General features: G+C 36.4%; 1 protein-coding gene across 3 annotated transcripts in view; it reads left to right on the top strand.

Annotated features, from left to right (window-relative positions):
- SMURF2 (SMAD specific E3 ubiquitin protein ligase 2) overlaps nucleotides 1-19,516 on the top strand; it is a 65,337-nt gene extending 45,821 nt beyond the window's left edge. For all 3 annotated transcript variants that reach the window (XM_068655045.1, XM_068655046.1, XM_068655044.1), the window contains exons 8-19: nucleotides 349-551; nucleotides 724-808; nucleotides 3,483-3,641; nucleotides 7,767-7,977; nucleotides 9,114-9,217; nucleotides 9,865-9,979; nucleotides 10,404-10,582; nucleotides 11,056-11,193; nucleotides 11,370-11,490; nucleotides 13,399-13,600; nucleotides 15,354-15,429; nucleotides 15,689-19,516. In XM_068655045.1, coding sequence (XP_068511146.1) covers nucleotides 349-551; nucleotides 724-808; nucleotides 3,483-3,641; nucleotides 7,767-7,977; nucleotides 9,114-9,217; nucleotides 9,865-9,979; nucleotides 10,404-10,582; nucleotides 11,056-11,193; nucleotides 11,370-11,490; nucleotides 13,399-13,600; nucleotides 15,354-15,429; nucleotides 15,689-15,788 — 1,693 coding nt within the window. In that variant the 3' untranslated portion in view covers nucleotides 15,789-19,516. The remainder of the gene's footprint in view (nucleotides 1-348; nucleotides 552-723; nucleotides 809-3,482; nucleotides 3,642-7,766; nucleotides 7,978-9,113; nucleotides 9,218-9,864; nucleotides 9,980-10,403; nucleotides 10,583-11,055; nucleotides 11,194-11,369; nucleotides 11,491-13,398; nucleotides 13,601-15,353; nucleotides 15,430-15,688) is intronic.
- Nucleotides 19,517-21,089: the final 1,573 nt, after the last annotated feature.

Below are 21,089 nucleotides of genomic sequence, written 5' to 3' on the forward strand. Positions count from 1 at the left end.
AAGTTAAAAGGACTAATTAGACCTTATGGCTTCTTCAGCCATATGAAGGCAAGTGAGAAATCTTGAGCTATATGCTGCTCATAAAATAAGTTTCACTCTCTGTTTTTTACTATTGTTTTTTTTAGGGTGGGAACTGCTCACATGAGCATTTGATATGATCTTGATCTTGCAGCATCATGTACTAACGTGTCAGGTCAGACCATAGCACAGATGAGGAGGTCTAGTGATCGCTTTGGGCTGAACAGAACAGCAGCTTGCTGCCCATTGTCAGGGCATCCTGCTCCACGGATAACTGTGACAGAAGCTTCTGGTAGAGGAAGCACATAATTTTCACATTTTTCCCAACAGGCCAGCATCTGAATACTCCAGTCCAGGCAGACCGCTGAGCTGCTTTGTGGATGAGAACACTCCAATTACGGGAACAAATGGTGCAACATGTGGGCAATCATCAGATCCCCGGCTGGCAGAGAGGAGAGTCAGGTCACAGAGGCACAGGAATTACATGAGCAGGACACACTTGCACACTCCTCCTGATTTACCTGAAGGCTATGGTATGTAAATTAAAAATAATGTATTGTACTTCTCTTGGGGAGTAGGGAAAATGGGTTATATCTCATCATATATTAAATGCTTTTGATTACTTAGTTTGGGAGAATCAGTCTTTGTGAGTTTTTGTGCTACATGTTTTGTTCTTATAGTTATTAATTTGTCTTGATTTCACAGAGCAAAGGACGACTCAGCAAGGTCAGGTCTATTTTCTGCATACTCAGACTGGTGTTAGCACGTGGCATGATCCAAGAGTACCTAGGTAAGAAAATGATGAAAGTATCCTTAAGGTGTCAAATTAAAATAGTTTAACCAGTGCTCTTCTAATAGTTGTCTCTATAGTATTTAATATATAAATATTTACCGTTGGCCCCTAAAAAACTCATTTTAACAAGTCATTTGTCAAAATAAATTGGTCTATTTTCCTCACTTCTTCAGATTATTAATTTAATGCAATGGAGAATCAAGAACAAACTACAGTGATGTAGAGATTTTTTTTTTTTTTAAGTCAGACTCTGAAATTAACAAGACCTGAGAAACTGGCAATATAAGTTTATGAGGAACAAATTGTGTGACAAATGTGATAGTAAAATGTGATCATTTTAGATAGGGAGCAGACAAGGAAGAAAACTTTGGAAAATCTAGTGGGTGTCATGTATATTTATGATGCAGCATTTGTACTGAACAACACTCATCATTAAAAATTCACTTAATTTTACTTGGCTGTGAGAATTATTGTCCAATGTTCAGACTACCAAATATAATTAACTCAAGGAAAGGGAAATGTAGTATATTTTGAAGAAATTAATTGGAGACACTGGGTCATAAAAAGCCTGGAAGCTGAAATGGTGAGCAGTGTTCAAAGTGCTGGGATTTTTTTTTTATTTTTTATTTTTTTTAATAAAAAACAACCCAACCAACTGAAACAAGACAGAACAACAACATTTTTTTTTTTTTTTTTTTACCACTTGGGTATGGTAGCAAATATCTAAAATTGCACTGGCTTTTTTACAGCTTTTTTCCCTATACAGAGCAGAAAAGACTATATAAACTTTTAGCATGTATATTCATAGAGAAATTGTGTATGCTTTCAAGCATCTTATTAGTACTATATAAATGGGAATTCTGGGGAGAGGCAAATAGAGAAGCTGAAAGAGGTTAACCTATGATTAAATACTCAAGCTGCTATTTCTATTGCAGTTATCTCAACGCTTAGGAGAAAATAAATCTGAAGTGTTCTTTTAGTTTAGCAACTTTATACAATGTGTATGTGTGTAAACATTGCATATGATTGTGCACATGATTATTTCTGATGTATATGAAAGGAAAGCAAGAAAACATGGAATTAATTGTTGGTTTTTGATTTTCTTTACGATACTACCCTGAGATTTTAGAAGACAATAATTTTCAACAGGATTTTTTTTCTTAATGTGTGCAGTTTGGAATTGGCAGCCAGTATTGGCATTTATGAGAATTGTAAAAACTGTTAGTTGCTGCTGGTGTTCATTCCCATGGAAATGGATTTTGACACTCCTGGGAAGGATAAAGTGCCTCGTAGCCATAACTTCATTGCATTTTCAAATGATTCTTCTAATTGCTTTTAGTAGTCCTTTTGTGCTACAAAATTATCCTTTGTTATGATGCATTATCTGAAACGTGAGAGTGCAATAGAGTTGGCAGTTGTGTATTAGGAAGTATTTGTTTACATGATTTACGTATTGTGTAAAACTAGAAACTAGACTTCTCTAAAAAGAAGTCATATTAAGAATGAAGAAAGTTAAGTTTCCTCAAGTTTGTTTTGTAATGATTTTGTACAAAATCCAAGCTAGGACTGCTTTTAGGTGTGGCAATAAACTGTGTGAGTGTCTCTGAGAACAAAATTTGGCTGCTTGCATGTACCAGCCACGATGACAGGGGATAGAGCTTATGTCATTTCTAAGAAACACTGTATTTTATGCTAATATGCCACATTTAGCTAGTAAAAATAAACCCTACGGTTCAGCAGCACTGTGTGTATGGGTAATATCTGCCGAAGCTCATTCCCAGAGCCTGTATTTCCTTTAGTAGCTGTTAAGCTTTTTGAGTCCCTGTAGAGTGCATCTTTTCAGGCTCTCTGTTGCTCATCTCTTTACTCCCATCAACTCTGATGGTACTGCATGATATGAAGACTTGCACCTTCAAAAATAACGCTCTTGACAGGTTGAGGTATCCAAGGTGCGAATTGCATACATTTATTGACGTTTAAAAAACTAATACTTTTCTTCAGTGAGCCTCTGAAACAAATCTGTGTAATCCTAATTTCAGCAGAACTTGCTTGAGACCAATTAAGGTTTCTCTGCACTGCTCAGTGCAGAGCTGAGTCATTGTGTGTTTTTTTTTGTTGTTGTTTGTTTGTTTTTTTGTTTTTTTGTTAGAGACCTGTTTGCTTCCCACTGGCGCTTGGGGTTTGGGAGCAAAAATCAGCTGTGGCCTTCATGCATATTCCATGTATAGTTCTTCATGGAAAGTATAACTCTTCAGAAATATACTTTTGTTTTGTAGGAGTTTTAGAAGTGTGATTCAGAGTTCCTTACATGACTAATGTTGTTTTAAAAATGTTTTCTGTCAGAATTGGTGTAGAACTGCAATTCCATTCTGGCAAATATGGCAGTGGCCTTTATTTTTGTTTTAAGCCTCTATTAATTTAACATCTGAAGTTAGTTTGTAAAAATGAAGGTTATTTGATAAGAATTTTTTTCCCTGCGGCATGTGTTCTGGGGTGTGTGTTTTTTCTTTGGTGGGCTTGCACCTTGGGAGCAAAGATTCCAGCTGAACAGATCAAGTTTCTGAAACAATACATTTTCTCAGACTTCATGGAATTGTTCTGTTACATTTACGCTTGTTTGGCTCGGAGGCCAAATGCTGAGGTATTTTTCATTTTATATTTGTTTTCACAGGGATCTTAGCAACATCAATTGTGAAGAGCTTGGTCCCCTGCCTCCTGGATGGGAGATCCGAAATACAGCAACAGGCAGAGTTTATTTTGTTGACCATAACAACAGGACAACGCAGTTTACGGATCCACGGCTTTCTGCTAACTTGCATTTAGTATTAAAGTAAGTCTAAAGTCTCCAGCACATGTTGAGTGTAATAGAGGAAAGAAAGTGACTCTTAAGGGGTACTAGATTTTATATCAAGATGTATTCCGCCATTCAGTAGTATTTGAAGCACAACAGCAACAAAACAAATCAAAGGAAAAAAGTGAAACAAAACAAACCAAAAACAAACAAACAAACAAAAACAACAACAACAACAAAAACCTCTAGCAGCATTTAGACAGGAATGTGGCTATTGTGATGCCAGGTGTGGGGGCTGGGAGGGAGGGAGGAAGCAAGTGCCTTCCCATGCAAAAGACTGGCCTGTGGAATTCATTCCAACAGCGAGACAGACGCTTTCTTTCCTTTTCTTTTTGCTTTGTACTACTTTCAGTGATGGAGTGCTTGTTTTAAAAATATCAGATTGCATTCAATACCCAATTGAGTTAGGCAAGGGTACAGAAGTGCCCAACTATTTTGCTGAGAGAAAGAGAAATAATTCAGCCCCTACATTCAGTTTTAGAGTAAGACTAGTTGAGATGCTCTCAAAAATAAGACACCAATAATTTAAATTGGATTTGTTACAAGTAAAAAACAAAAACACTCTTTCCTCTGCATTAGTGCAGATATCACATTTTAGTATCACAATTTTAAAAAGAGGAAGGGAAACTCGAAGAAGATTCTGGCTGTTGTTTTCATTCCCAAGTACTCACTTCATACTGAGGAACTCTACTGAAAATGGAAACCAAAAAGTGGGCAAACATTTCTGTTTTGCCTCGACATAGCTATCAGTTTGTCCAAGCTCTGTGGGAATTCGCTTCTATTGTTTCTCCTATTAACACCTTTTAATACTCTTGGGAAACACCTGTAACCTATTAAGTAGGTGTTAAGTGGAAGGAACAATAAAGAACTGGTAAGATAGAAAGTCATGTTGGGCCCTGGGCAAGGAATAAGTGTGAGGAATAGTCCTTTTAAGGAAGTGAATCCTTGGGAAGAGAAGCTGAAGGAAACAATAATGGCAGCAAGCACTGAAAAGACAGAACCAAGGAATAAATATCCAGGAGTTGCATGTAACTTTATGCATAAAAGTTGGCTAACCTTTGCCCAATGCCCATTTAAAGTTACTAGCCCAAGAGGGAGGCAAGTCTAGATATTGAAAAATATTTGTTTAGAGAGTCATTGATTTTATTTTTGTATATTACAGAACATTAGTAAAAGTTCCCATCGTCTAGACAGTTAATGAGATTTAGATATGTAAATCAAGAAAAAAACTTCAGACCCTCTTAACTACAACAACGTAATTCCTAACTGTAGAACATTTAGTTAACTGGTCTGTATTTGAAATAAACTGTCCTTCACAGGTATGCTTATTTTTAAATGGTAGTAGGCACATAGTGGCTAGGTCAACAAGTGTTGTGAAGGACAATACATAGGTAGCTTTTCATCTAGAAAATCCACTTTGGCTTTCAAGTTCCAGAACCATTTTGCATTTTTTTAAACTTAAGCACACTGTAGTAGTTCTTTTTCATTTGTACATCTGTCTTTCATTAGGGAAGGATTTCAGAAATTCAACCAACAGTGTCATCAGCAAAATCTGCTGCCTGATAAATCTTTTCTGGTGTTTATTCTTTTATTGCATAAAACGGGATATGTGAAAAAATGAAACCCACCTCATCATTTGTTCTTTAAAAAACAATAACAACAACAGAAAAAAAGAATCAGGCAATACGCCTTAGGCTTGCCATTTAAAAAATTATCTGAGAAATAAGTTTAGTGTTTGGGTGGAATGGGTGTGATAGTTCTAGGCTCAAAACTGTAATAAAGGTTTTGTGTTCGGTACTACTGACTTCTGTTGGGCTGAGTAAAGAAGTTTGTTCTTTCAGTGATGAAATTAGACGTTATGAAAATAATCGAACTTGTTAACCAATTCCGTTTTTAAAATATTGGCCAAAAGTTCATGTTCGGTTTTGATAGTTATGGTACCTGAAAAGTAGTTAGCTATATCCTCAAAGCACAGTATGCAATCAAGCATATTCGTTCAGCTGTGAAAACAAATTTAATAAATTACATTTAATTACTTTAAGCGCGGCAGGTTGTTTAGCTAATACTACACTGATTATTTTTAGTCTAATATGGAAGATGGCATTTTATTTTTCTTCTAGTGCTGCTTTATTTTAGTTTGGTTTAATTTGATGCACAGATCTTAAATTCATGCTCATTTCGGGAACTACATTTCGTTTGACTAACTAGTTTTATGTCTAGGATACTGTGTTTTTATACTCAAAGCGTATACATAAAGGCAGTATGAATGTATGCTTGCTTTAGTATGTAATTATGACCTTCTCTGGTTATTTTCACAAGATTGTCCTTATGGAATCAGAAAATGCAGAAGGCACAATAACATTTGCTGGTTGGACTAGGTCTTGGAGGTCTTTTCTCAGCCTTAATGGTGTCTGATTCTATGATTTCTGCTTTAATTTGTGTATCAATTAAATACTCTTTTACTTGTGATTAGCTCTCAATAAGAATCTCACCTGAAAGTATCATGATAAATGTTGAACCGTACTCTGGAACCACATCAAGTATCTCTAAGCTACTGTAATGGCTTAGTTTCTTGGGAGTTAATTTTTAAGTAACTGCATTTTATTGTAGTTGATCACCTATAATGTGATCAGCTTGAGAATAAAGTTAATGTAGTCTTATTTAAAAACAAACAATAAAGATCTGTGAATCTAGCAAAATCAGTTAAACTAATCTCTATGCCCTAGTATGCAGGGCTTCAGTAACAGAATAAGATTTGTGAGCATTATTCCCTACCTCTAGTCCAGAAGTAAAGAGAGATTATTAATAGTAAGCCTTGCATTATTGCTGAAGTGATCCAAAATGTGTGCCATTGCAGAGGTTTCTAAATAGTAGGTTTTGTAGGACTACAGGTAAAACATTTGAGTCAACTGCTGTTAGTTTCCCTTGAGGGTAGTTCATGCAAAATTACTTTAAATAAAATGTTTGAAAATAACAAAATAGCTATCAACCACATGGCAAACTGGGAACACCCCCACCCCCTTTTTAATTGCCAAATCTGAATGTTGCTGTGGTGAAAGCCTGCTGGAAATGAATTTTGGTTGGCCAGGAGAGCTTTCTAATAGACATTGCTTCAAAACAGGCAAAAGACTGAAAATGTAAAATATATTAAAGTTGTGTGTGGTCCTATCTAGTATTTTTGGTCCTTTATGTTGCAAAAAACAACATATATTCCAATGAAAAAAAAAAATCTAAATTATGACCTTTTCTATTTATCCCATAAATTTAGGACATTATCATGTGTCCCACACTGAGAGGTGTGTTGTTATTATTTTTTTTTTCCCACGATTTATGTAAAATACAACTTTTATCCTGTCTTGTTTGGAGATGTCATACCGAAATACAAAAATATCCACTCACTGTCTACAAGAAATGACACAAGGGAGGGCATCTCTGCTCAAGATAAATTTTCTTTTTCTAGTAAGAAGTTAGATTTACAAAATCTCTTAGAATTGCTAGTAAAAATACTTGTTTATCTGTGCCAATTAGTTACATGTGAACTCCCCACATTCCTGTGGTCCAGACTAGGCCAGGTACAAGGGACAAGGTCCTTGCCAAGCTGCCAGTACAAACATCTTTTTGTAAGCTTACTCTTTTTCAGACAAGCCATTTAAAACAGACTATGGTATTGACTGTAGATTAGAGGCATAGTGTTTGGCAGACCCCTGAATTTTAAAATGGAGGAAGGCAAAACATGCAAGGGAAATATGGAAATGGTATCTGAGAAATTCAGTGTCAGCAGCTTAGTAGTAAAATTGTATGGCTAATACCTTATTATATAGTGCTGTAACCTTTTACATACTTTGTAGAGTAGTACTAATAGAAATAACAAACCCTAAAAACAATTGATAGTTGCCAAGAAAGACAGAAACATATGTCTTTAGTCAGGATAAAATCTCTCTGAATTTATTTTTTACTGGACCTGAATGTTTTTAGTGTAATCACAGTAATAATCATAGTAAAATGTAAGTAGTTCAGTTACGAAAACTTAACCATTAAGAAACATCTGAAGAAAACACGGGACGTATGACTTGAATATCTGCAAACAGCTGTGTTTGTTTCTAGCCGCCAGAATCAACTTAAAGATCAGCAGCACCAGCAGCAGCAGCAGGTAGTGTCCCTGTGTCAGCTTCCAGATGAGGCAGAGTGTCTCACTGTGCCAAGGTACAAGCGAGACCTGGTGCAGAAACTCAAGATCCTGAGGCAAGAGCTGTCACAGCAGCAACCTCAAGCTGGCCATTGTCGTATTGAGGTCTCCAGAGAAGAGATTTTTGAGGTAATTTGAGAACTTAACCCATTTATTAACATTGAGAGAAGGGGAGGAGGGTTATCTGCAAGTGTCTGAAGAAGTCACTCAGGTAGATGAAATGTTGAAGCCTGGAGTTAAAGCTGAAATTTTACCAGTGGTATATGAGGACAGGAATCATTTTGTGTGTGTGATCAGAACAGTTGTGTATGTAAAGTAGATGTATTTACCCTGCGAAGAAGAAGAAAAAGGAGGAAAGCTTTCCTTGTGGTTGGAGATGGACACTTTCCTCACTTCTTCCACCACTTTAAGGCAGTGTCTCTTACAGAGGAGACGTTGCAATCTGAAAACTAAACAATCTGAAAAGATCTTTGATGTTTTTGTAAGTAAAAAATACTATTGAGTAATATTAATCTTTGTAGTTAAAATTGCTTAGCACCTATCTCAGTTCTGGCTGATATTTTTGCAGAATCAGACATTTTATGCATTCAATAGGCTTCTGAATGACCAGAGATGTCTGCATTGAGTCATTTACATCTTATTTCATGAGATTGCTTAGCAGAATAATTCTGCTGAATTGATGAAATGCAGTTATAATACATGGACTTTTTCTGAAGAACAGTATGTCTTGAAAATTTTATCAGCCATCCCACCCGTCCCTGTTGCATTTTTATCCCACCCCACTGTGTTGTCACCGTTTTTACAGCCAAGAAAGATTTGTGTTGGCCTTCCCTTTGGAGACTGTCAAGTCGCTTCATAATCAACTAAAAAAGAAAGGGGAAAACGTTGCCATACAGCAGTGAAAATTATCATTTTCATTATTATGATTTTTTATTTTAATTGTTTTGAAAACAAAAATTTACTGACACAGATTTGGGGGGAAGGGGTAAAGTTATGTGAGAATGACGGAAAATATTATGATCACTGTACAACCTGGGAAGTTTAGAGGTGGTTCTTCTCTCATGTCTGTTTTATTTGACAAGCATTATCACATTTGTAGAACACTGTGTAGCCATCTGCGATCGGAGAAACAGTGGTTAGTATCTAGAAAAATAGTATCCCCCTTGGACTTAGAATCTGAGACTCCCTTAATTTCTAATAAACAGGAGTAGCTTCTTCTTGTCTGTAAATAGCAGTTAATAAAAGAACGTGTTGTGTATTAACAGGAATCCTACAGGCAGGTCATGAAGATGAGGCCAAAAGACCTGTGGAAGCGATTAATGATAAAATTCCGTGGGGAGGAAGGCCTTGATTATGGAGGTGTTGCCAGGTAAACAGTGCATCCTCTGTCTCTTCCTGCAGCCTCACCAGTTACACTGCTCTGAATCCAAGACTGGACTTATAACAGCTCTGGTTTTGTTTTGATTTGATTTGATTTGATTTTTTTTTAATTCCTTGTAAATAAATCAAAATGCGTTACAGATTGCATCAAAGACTTATCACATATGTGAGATGCTCTTTTGATATCTACCAAAATCACACTATTTGTTTTTGGTTCGTAAAGCCTTCAGTATCTGAGAATTTGCACCACTAAACACTCAACTTTACAGAGGAGTTCTGATCAAAAATATGCTTTATTGCAAGTTACCACTACTGTTTGAAGCAATATTTTAAGAACTAGCAGTTGGAAGGCAACTAAAATCTGTCAGTTGTCTGTGAGGTTGCTCTTGACTTTTTTTATAAAAAGGAACTTTTTTTATTATATGAAGAGATCCTTCATATATTAAACCAGTTCTAGGAATTCTGTTGGCTGTCAGGAGCAGTGCAGTTACTGAATCAGTAAAAAAAAAAATAATTCTGATTTCAGCCTTCTAAACATGTTCATAGCCAACTTCCTTTTGAAAAGATTGAAAGTATTCTTAGTGTATGAATGCATTTGTCTAAAGTACACTATAAATTATTATTATTTTTCTTCAGGGAGTGGCTCTACCTATTGTCACATGAAATGTTGAATCCATATTACGGTCTCTTCCAATATTCCCGAGATGATATCTATACACTGCAAATCAACCCAGACTCTGCAGTTAACCCGGTATGACTGGCAACAGGAGTTTTGTGACCTAGAAATTAAATGCGTGCAGAGAACGTTCTAGACTTAAGAATCTAGTTCTCGCATTAGTATTGCTAGAGACTGAATTTGTGCAATATGATAATTTCTTTTTAGAACTGATCAAGGAAACCTCCCAAATGTGTTCTTAATTTTCTTTAAGATGCAATTCATATTTCCTTTGGAAGTTTGTTTTTAAGTTTGTTTTGATTCTTAGTAGTAAGACTTCTGGACTGGAAGCAATATACTAAATGTACTGTGTATAAAAACAAACAAAAAAAGAAAAAAGTTATGGCTATGTTTTTGGGTTTGTTTTTTTTTTTAGTTTTATTGAAATTTTGTTTAATATTCAGCAGATACAATCTAGCAGTCTCGTTCAGTTGAATGACGTACTCTTTTTCAATTCTAGGAACACTTATCATATTTCCATTTTGTTGGACGGATAATGGGGATGGCTGTATTTCACGGACACTATATTGACGGGGGCTTCACGTTGCCTTTCTATAAGCAGTTGCTAGGAAAGCCAATTACTTTGGATGATATGGAATTGGTTGACCCTGATCTTCATAACAGCTTAGTTTGGATACTGTATGTACTGTGCATTATGTTTTACAATGTTAGATTTCTTTCTGTTTAACACATGATATATGTCCCTAAATCCTGTTGAAAAGAGATTAAGTATATTTTGATCTCCCACTCTGGCAGATTTAAGAAACATCTTTCTTACATGAACAATTTGTCTTCTTTAAAGGCTTAACATGCTCAAAGTATTCAAATTTGGGGGGAATGAAAGATTACTGAGCTGTAAAGTATTCTGTTGTTCCTTTGTATTTGTTAATTGATTTTTGCCTATTATAAACAGCATGTTATTGAAATATAACATTGGAAGTTTGATAATCAGTTTAAAATGTAACAAAAATGTATATTCATCTCTTGCTTCCAAGCAATAATTTTAAATGTTACTCAAAAAGTAAATCATGATGTCTGTCAAAAGCCTTATGGCTGTAATATATTTGCAGAATAGATTTTTGTTGAGTCACTTACTTATTTCTTTCCACCAGTGAGAATGATATCACAGGAGTCTTAGACCATACGTTCTGTGTAGAACACAATGCATATGGGGAAATTATTCAACATGAACTGAAACCCAATGGCAAAAGCATCCCAGTGACAGAAGAGAACAAAAAGGAATATGTCAGGTATTTATTTGAAGTAATTAAGTGTTATGGTGTGGTTTTTTTATTCCTAAATGGTAGTGTAATAATTTTGTTGTTACATATTGCTGTCAGTGAGGCCATTTTTTTGGGTTGAATAAATTGCAGGTTTATTATATTTGAATACATCTTTCACAAATCCAATTTGCACTTGCTTGCAGGCTTTATGTAAACTGGCGATTTTTACGAGGAATTGAAGCTCAGTTTCTGGCTCTACAGAAGGGATTTAATGAAGTAATCCCACAACATCTGCTGAAGACATTTGATGAGAAAGAGTTAGAGGTCAGTACACTAATGTTATGTTATGTCGTCAAGTGTAATAATAAAAGCCCGAGGCATTCTTCTGAGACTAAGGAACATGTGAAGTTGTATCCCCAGTGCTTTAGGGGTTTTGCAGGTGTGCTATTGCAAAAAATACAGTTAGCATAAGAGGTTACCAAGTCACGCAGTCTCTGAGATGGACAGCATGCATCTTCACTGAGAATTAGGAGAGCGCTTCTCAAGGTGACATTTCATAGCAACTGTGTAAGTGGTAGAAGAGGAGACCTTCTCCTATAACAAAACAAACAAACAAACAAAAAAAACAAATTGCTGAACCCATTGAGTGTGTGATCTGCAGTGACCTTGGATTATTTCACTGAGTGTTACTCCAACAGAGGCAGTGGTGCATATTTCTCACAGTGTAGTTTCATGATATTAAATATAAGTGCTGCCAGGAAAATGCTCTGTCACTCCCTCCCACCTTGTTCCCAGCCCTTCCAGTGTACTGCACTGAGATCGGTGTCAGACAGCTATGCAGTTTTGCAGAGCTGGGTTATGCCAGACTAAACTGGCTCCGCAATATAGCATAAGGAAAGGTGCTGTCATCAACAAATGTGCTATAAAATGTCAAGATCAGCATCCTCACAATATCAGTTCAAATCCCATAGATCTCAAGCTTGTTTTAAAACTGAAATCTAATATACAGTCTGTCAGCTGCAGAGCTGAGCTTCTTGCCATATAAAATGGCCACAAGGTAAATGATTAATGCTTTCTTTTGTTCCCTGTACTAGAATGTCAGTGAGTGCTGTTCCTTAATCCTGAATGTTCTCATTCAACAACAGCCAGCCAGCCAGCCCGTTAATCCAGAATCGTTTTGCAGACAGAGGAAGAACAGTGAAGGTCTGGTGTTGTTAGTCACAAGCAAACGTCTTTATAATCATATCCCATTTGAGCTTAAGCCAATCCATTGTGGTTCTCTGTTTAGAAGTGCCAAAAGCTCATCTTCAGGAGAGAAATCCTATTTGTATTACCTGTATGGTATGACAACAACAAAATTATTTCTGGGGGTCCAGAGTTGATTGAGCCAAACTTCACCCTTAGTTTTGCTCCACAAAGAAGCATTGAATTCAAATGGGAATTGTGTGTGCACTTTCACATAAGGGCAAGAATCTGTGCTTCTAGTATTTGATTGGCAGGCCAAGACGTTTTCATATAAGCTTATGAAATGTTTTTTTTATTTGAATTAAGATATTTGAAAAACTGTGCATAAAGGTAAGGCCCTTCTAAAGAAAAATGTTGCATTTCTACATCGCCTAATATTAATGAGAAGTTATAATTTTCCTTTGGTTTAAAATCTGTCAATTTTTCAGACTCAGTAATTCATCATTTGTCTAGCTCCAAATCTTTTGTTGTTGTTTTATTAATGGTCACAGAATCATTTAGGTTAGAAAAGACCTCTGAGTACAACCATTACCCTAGCACTGCAAGTCTACTACTGAACCATGTCCCTAAGTACCACATCTACACTGATGTCTTTTGAATACCTCAGGGATGGTGACTCAACCATTTCCTTGGTCAGCAAGCACGTTCCAATGCTGCATAAACCTTTCAGTGAAGAATTTTTTCCTAATATCCAACCTAAACCTCCCCTGGTGCAACTTGAGGCCATTTCCTTTTGTCCTATCACTTCTTGCTTAGGAGAAGAGGCCAACCTTCACCCTGCTACAGCCTCCTTTGAGGTTGTTGTAGAGCACTGCAAGGTCTCCCCCGAGCCTCTTTTTCTCTAGGCTAAATAACCCCGGTTCTCTCAACTGCTCCTCATAAGCCCTGTTCTTTAGACCCTTCCCAGCTTCGTTTCCCCATGGAAGATGGATAGTTCCTAGCTCCCATCCCACTTATGAAATCATTAATTATATTTTAAATTTACAGCTCATCATTTGTGGACTTGGAAAAATCGATGTTAATGACTGGAAGGCAAATACTAGGTTAAAACACTGTACACCAGACAGCAACATTGTGAAATGGTTCTGGAAAGCTGTGGAATTCTTTGATGAAGAAAGGAGAGCACGACTTCTCCAGTTTGTGACTGGCTCATCCAGAGTGCCTCTGCAGGGCTTCAAGGCATTGCAAGGTAATGTTTTGCCAGAAGTAACTGCAAATGCCTGTATTTGGAGACACATCACAGAAACATTAGCTAAATATAAGGCTGGTTGGCTGTACTGTGACTTTTTTCAGGGGGATTTTTAATGGTCTGATGAGTAATAATCTCAGAAATGCCCTTTTTGCCAGTTCGTTTGTTACCTTTTGAATCAGCTGTAAATGGTTCTTTTGTTTCACTTATGCCCTTCCTTCCTTCTCTAGCAATACTTTCTGATCAGTGGAGATCTAGCAGGGTTCTCCTTATGTTTTCTCCTGTTTTTTCATTTCTCTCTTCTGTTAGCCTTCATCATCTGTACAGCTCTGTGGCAGAAGACACCAACATGGAGTGTTCTTGTGGTTCTGACAGCAGATGCATTTAGTAATCTGTACTGGTTTTATTGTAAGAATAACATAATCACAAGCATCCCAGGCAACAGAAACAATCTATTCGGTTATTGACCTGTTTTCTGAACTTCAGTCAAAACTTTGGATCTCTGCTGCATCCCTTGTTCTGTTAATGCACTAGTTACCGTATTTCACTCTCTCACAAGATGAGAGAAAGCATCCCAGGGGAAATGTTGACCATGAACCATTTTAATAGGTAGAAGATCCCGAGAGAACACATTCAGTGATAATAGCTGCCACAAACAATAGTGAATTGCTATAGAAATAAGTTCCATCATCCATTCTTCACCTGGAAGCCCTCATTTTTCTTTTTCCTCACTTCTTAAGCTCTAAAATGTTCGGGAGCATTAGAAGCTCAGGAAGATTGACATTTTGAAGGCCCTAGTTACTTTAAGTGTTTAAATAATATTGGGGAGAGACTTCTTCAGGCAAACTGTGTAACTATTAATGGCCTGAGAATAGCTGAATGTAGGAATAACCCACTACTAATGTGAATGCTGTTAGTATCGTGAAGCAAATTGTTTGGAGTATGGTAATGCCAGTTTAACTTTACCTGCATTGTATATTCTAATATGACTATGCTAGTGGGGAAAAAAAAAATCTGTGAAAAACAAAGCCTGCTTTCCTACATATTTGAAAAAAAATAAAACCTTATCAGGTTTTAGACTGGAGTTGTGTTAACACAGTAGTACGTTTTTATTTGCTTACACTCCTAGTTGACAGCAAAGAATCCCCATTAGAAAGATTCGAAACTGTAGATTATATTCTTAAATGTCTGTCTACACAAGCAAAAATTCTGGTTTTATTAAGGGTAGGGTGTTTGTAAGCTCTTCTGGCCTTTGTCTAAAAGGCTGCTGTGTTGCAGTCTTTCATTTAGCAGAGATTAAGGGGATTGCTACACAGTCATAATTTCACAAAAATATAGAAGTTGGTATCTGTGACTCTTCTGTCCAGTTTGGCCACTACTCAACAGCTGTTACAACATGGGGACCAATAGAGCTGTGTTAAGTTTCCTTCTTCAGGAAGGGTGGGAAAAGTTAGATTCAGAACTGTTATATAGTGCACAGTGTAAAACGGGTATTTTATTCTGCCTTATTGATGCTTTGTTATTGTTTATCTTCCAGTGACTTAAATAACTGCATGGTTATTTTGTGGGGGTGAATGGGAAGAAATTGTCTGATATGCACTGTGAGGGTTTTTTTTTGCTAGTTGTTCATGGTTTCAACTTTTTCTGCAGAGTTTCTCTTTTTCTTGCTTTATTTACTTTTTTGTTGCAGTGCAACAAAGCAATTTTGTATTATGTGATACAGTAGTAATAGAGATCTTTTCTGGATTTTCAGGTGCTGCAGGCCCACGACTATTTACAATACACCAGATTGATGCCAGCACTAACAATTTGCCGAAAGCTCATACCTGGTAAGACTGCTTCAGGTCTCTGTTGTGATGTATAGATTTGCTCTCTATACTTTGAACTTAATTTTCTGATGTCATAAATACTGTCCATTACAGAGTAGTACAGGTGTGAAAACTGCAAATTGATTTTATGTATATGAAGTTGACCTCGTTAAATATTGCCTTGTCCTTGTTTCAACCAGGTTAAAATGAAGTATAGCAGAACTTTGCTAGGTGAGGCCTGAAGTTCCAAATAATTGAAACTTTTGCTTTCTCTTTGCAGCTTTAACCGAATAGACATTCCTCCTTATGAAAGCTATGACAAGCTATACGAGAAGCTGCTAACTGCCATTGAAGAAACATGTGGGTTTGCCGTGGAATGACCCTTCACAGGCTTACCTGAGACTCTATTTATACTCCTGTCAGCCGGAAAGCCCTTCCCTCGCCAAGACTCAAGAAATGCTTGAAATACAGGAAACTTTCCCTTTTCTACACTAGGACACTGTAAGGGAAAGAACAACTTTGGAAATTTTTTTTTCTTCAAGAAAATAGATTCTGTGGTTCCTGCCATAGGATCATTCAGCTGCTATTAAAAACTAATATCTTGAACATACAGAATGCTGACTTTTCCTACATTTCAACAGTTAAGCAGTATTCTATACTTAAAGACTACTACTATTTTTGTAAAAGGTAATCTATTATATTTGCCTACCTGATTTCTATTCTCAGATACCAAGACACAACTTCAGCAGTCGGTACAAGTCACGTTTCAGCCTGTTTTAAATGTATGATACTGAACAGCATCTATACCTGCTATTTTTGGAAAAAAAATATTTTGGATTATTCTAACTTTGCATAAAATTGGCTGAAAGAATCATTAATCTTTTTAATTAAAGCCACTTACATGTTAACTGCGTTTTCTTATAGTAAAACATTATATTCTGCAATGTAAATTCAACTTAAATGTTACCACAGGGGGCTTTTTTCTATATTTTTTCAAGCATGAATTACAAATAATGATGTTTTGGGGTCCTATTTATATCACTTGTCAGATTCCTTAAAATTTCTAGTATGAGCGACACATACTGTATTTGGTACAGTATTTGTGTTAACATGTGGAATAGGCCTTTTTTAATGAACAGTAGACATTTTGATTTTTTTAAACAGCATTTTTCTAACAAGTCTGTCAAGAGTATTTTTTGTTGCTTTTGACTTTAAACACTGCATTTTTCAACTTTTTTAGCATGTTGATGAGGTAATATTTGACAGCAGAAACCTGTTTGCAGTTCATTTCAGAACCCATCCTGTCCAGTCGACCAAAGTTTGTTTGAATGCAGCCAAATCACATTATATCTTTGTTGATGCTAAAGATTTATCAGGTAAAACATATTTTAATCTTTGTCTAGCTGCTCATGACATGTGGGTTTGTTACAACTAAGGAAAAAGGCGATAAAAAATGATGTATTATCTGAAATGTGTGATGTGCTTTGAAAAAAAGGTTTCAAAAGCACATAATTTATTGATTGTAGGGATGGAAGTAAGTATATATATGAATTATAACATGGGTTGATCTCTTCAAAGGGGAATAAAATGCACTACCAGTAGAGGGAACTGAATTTTGAAGTAAGTTTGGGAATTCTCAGTTAAGATCTATGTGATCTGTTCATGGTGTGTAGATGAATCAGTCTACTTACTAGACAGTGGCATTCTCCTATCAGTGGTGAGAATATCTGGAATAGGTAGCATTTTTTTCCAATCAGTGTTGTTTTTTTTAACATGGGTTACAATTGACCATCAAATCTGCACTATTTTTTACACTGCCAATAAGAAGAAAGTCAAGGGTACAGAAAACGCTGGAAGAATGGGATGTAAATGACTGTTCTGTTCCGCAGTGTAGGCCACACAGAGAACTAGCTAATTTTCTATTTGTTCTATGGAGCTTGAACTTAATTTTGTTCTGCCAAATCTGACTGCCACAGTGAGTAAACTACTACTGGATGTTGTGTATTAGAATAGTGGGCAACAGACTACTTTTTAGAATTGTGGTAGGAATCTGGTGAGCCAAATCCACATGTTCATTTGATTATATATATATTTTTGTACAGCTGTTGCTTCCCAGTTCTGGGCTGGCTGCAGAGCTGAGGCTACTTAGGGATGTAAACTTAAAGCCAAGAAACTTGCTTTGACAGCCAGATTTGACATACATCAGACCCTTCTTTCATAATTTCAAGGGACTATTGCACTCTTACAATGGCTGGTACCTTTGCTTATAGTCGGAATCCCTAATTCAAGGCTTTCAGGTAATACTATTACCAGAGAAGCTACCACTACGTTTGTCCAGGTTGCCCGGGAGAGAAAAGTAGGATGTTGCCCAGTGTGTTTTTATTCGTTACTGCTGCCTGTGGTTGGGGACCACTGCTTTAGATATGCCCACAGACCTCTTCTCACCCCAAGTTTGGAGGTATGACATTAATTACTCTTTACAGAGACTAGTTTTTTTTTTTTTTTTTTTTTTTGACCACTGTTCAGAGGATTAAAAGTCTCCACTGTTGCATAAGGGATTTCATTCTGCTCTTGCTCAGGCTATGGCTGCAGCCACCCTGATCGTGGAAGCGTGAAAATTCAGTTTGATCCAGTCTTTGGGAGAAGTCAGGGCTCAGTTGGCAGTTCCAGGGAGAAGGTGTGCTGTTCCCTTGGCACCAGACAGCCCACCTCAGCACTATTTAAAGACCATCTCTCTAAGTGTCTCCTGAGCACACCACCTGTACCCACCTCCTAGGAACCTTTTCCCTGTCAGCCTGCTTAGGCTGGTAAGTGTATTGAGCACATAGTTATGGCCACCCTTGTGACAAAAAAGCATTTCTGAGGAGGGGGGAGATGAGCTCTGCAGAATGGAGTGGAGATCAGCTGATAAATACCATTCATTTTCACAGCAGCCTTAGCAGTTCATCTGTTTGTTCTACCAAACATTTTGGTATGGCATAGAGATTTTTTTTTTAGTTGTCTCAGATAAATATTGTAAATTTAATATATTATAGGCAAAACTAGATAAATCTACATTTGACTTCCCATAGCTGACAGATGAGGTTGAATATACCAAGTATTTTGAGTGCCTTTCTACCTTCATGACTGAGAGCTTTAACTTAAAGCACCTCATCACCTAGTCGCATGTTTATCAGAAAATGTTAAAAGGTTCATTCCTTTGCAAAATTTTGTTTCAAGATCATATCAACTACTTTCCCCTCAAAAAGGTGCTAAGCCTAATATTGCATTTTAACCTTGGACTTTCACCCCATGATTAATGTGAATATTTATTTCAATGTGTCCCTCTTACTGGGTTTTACTTTATCCAGTCTTTAGTTGTTTTAGAGAGATGTCACATCATGGTTTTATGCTGTTGCTTTTCATTATGAATGTTTAATTATGAACAGTGACTTTTGTAGATTTCAAATATACAGTACACAGTTGAGTTTCAGAGGATTTAATTTCTCGGTGTAAAGAGTTTTGTAATGGTGCTTTGTACAGTATGTATTCTAATTTTTTTGCACATAGTTTCAGTTTCCCTAAACTGATTTATTTTTACCAAATTTTTGTGTTGTACTAAAGTCCAGAGCACACAAGCTGTTTTTAAATTCTTGTTCTACAACACTACATCTGTATTGAACTTCTGGTGCGTTTAAACTAGCTGCATTGATGGAAGTAAAAGCTTTGCTTCTATATCATAAGTATGCATCATACAGCTTAATGTAGCATGCTTCAGATTTTAAACAGCACCATATAGTTAACAGGTGCCATTTGTTGTACTTTACACTATGTAGTAGGTTTCTGGCTCTACCACATCCTCAGAGCTTTGTCTGTAGCTGTAATTAGTTTATACAAGTGTAATTACTCCTCCACAAACTGACCGTTCTTAGTTTATCATTTCCATTGTATTTATTACAGAGTGTTTTAGCATTGATATCATTGTATTTTCACCCAGCTGTTACATGAGCTTTAACAAAAAAAAAATCTGTATAAAATGGTTTTTAAGTACTTAATGTATGTACCCATGCAGAAGTTGAGCAATAAATTGTATGCTGTTTGCACTGTCACAGCATCAATGGTTTAAAAAGTTTTAAGTGTTTCTTAATTAAACATTAAAATGTAACAAAAGCTTTTTTTCAGTAACTCAGCTTTGTCTCAGGAGAAAAAAATTCAGCTCTTAGTGTCTTTCTACAGGCTGCTACCTACAGTTGTGCTAAATTGTGCTGAATGTCCTGGTTGAAAAAAATAGTCTTACTTTTGGCTTTCATGTTAATGGTATGTGTGTTCCTTGGAAAGGACTTCCTCTCAGTGTTAGTGAATGGATGTCTCCTCCAAAAAGTCAGCAAAAGCTAAACCACCTTCCTTATGGGAAGAAGAGGATAGAACTTGTAAATACTTGTTAAAATTTAACCTAGCTGGTAAATATTGTCCCTTAAATAGAGAGAGACTTGAAATTAACCTATTTTTTAGTAACTCCTTGCAAATGGTTGTTAAAGTCAGGGTGTGTTTTTTTACGTGAAGTATATCATGCTTAAACTACCAGCTGTTTTGTTTAATCTGTAAAGGAAACATGTCCAGTTGTTTTTTTTTCCTGGCAGATTTTTTTCCCTCCAAGCATGAGACTTCACTCTGTTGTCAGTTCCGTAAGAGACACCATCTCATGGCAGGTTCTGACTATAAAATGCCATTCCATTATGTTTATATCACTTTTTTGCACTAGGCAATTACGAGCAAGAACTCCTGTACTAGAGCCTATTTTAAACTACTCTTTAGGTCAGCCTCGATACTGAGACTATTATAAAATTCCTATTGCCTCAAGCAGAGGAGAATATATCAGTAATCAGCTTTCCTAATTAGCAGTTTGTCTTTATGCAATTACTTCTCAGTTTAAGTATTCACCTGCGTATGTTTCCATCTCATAGGGTATGGCTGCTGAAACCTGAATTTTCTACTAAATGTATTACAGCAGAAGTAAGTGATGAGTCTGTGAAGATAGTTACAGTGACCATGTTAAAAACAGACCTTATAACCATGAAGTAAGGTAAAAGCTGAATGCTGGAATTTTTAATTGCTACTGGCTCTAACATCTTATGGCTGACAGAACTAGAATTACTCTGCCTCCACCTAAACAAAATCATAGGGTATTTTTGAGAAAAATAATGTAAGTACACATTGCTTTAGTCCAAACAATCAGCTTTTAAGACAACAAAATGATTGTTGTTAGTGGTTGTCTATTTGTATGTAGGGTTACCATGCTCACCTTTTGAAGTAGACCAAGTGAAGCAAAATATTGCTTGTTTGTGCCTTGGCTTTTGTAGTTTTGAAACCCTGGTGTGAAATCCAGTGATCAAAACACCTACAACAAGGCCTTAAAAAGGCAGCACACCAAATACAGGTGACCTAACATGTAGCCCTCTCCCAGCAGTTACTGTAAGAAAAAAATTGCAGAGACTTAAAAATATGTACATAATTACATTCAAGGGGGACATACCATTTAAGACGGCCATCCACAGGTCCCTCAAAGGATTCAGTTCTTGCAGAAGCTTGTATATCACTGCTTCATAAGAATTTCCATTGTTTCCTATCTCAAGCAATGTTTTTTCCAATATATTTATAGTTTACATAATAGTCTTTTATATGGTTTGCTATAAATAACAGCA

Source organism: Anas acuta, chromosome 18, assembly GCF_963932015.1.
Source record: "Anas acuta chromosome 18, bAnaAcu1.1, whole genome shotgun sequence".
In the NCBI taxonomy this organism is placed as follows: Eukaryota; Metazoa; Chordata; class Aves; order Anseriformes; family Anatidae; genus Anas; species Anas acuta.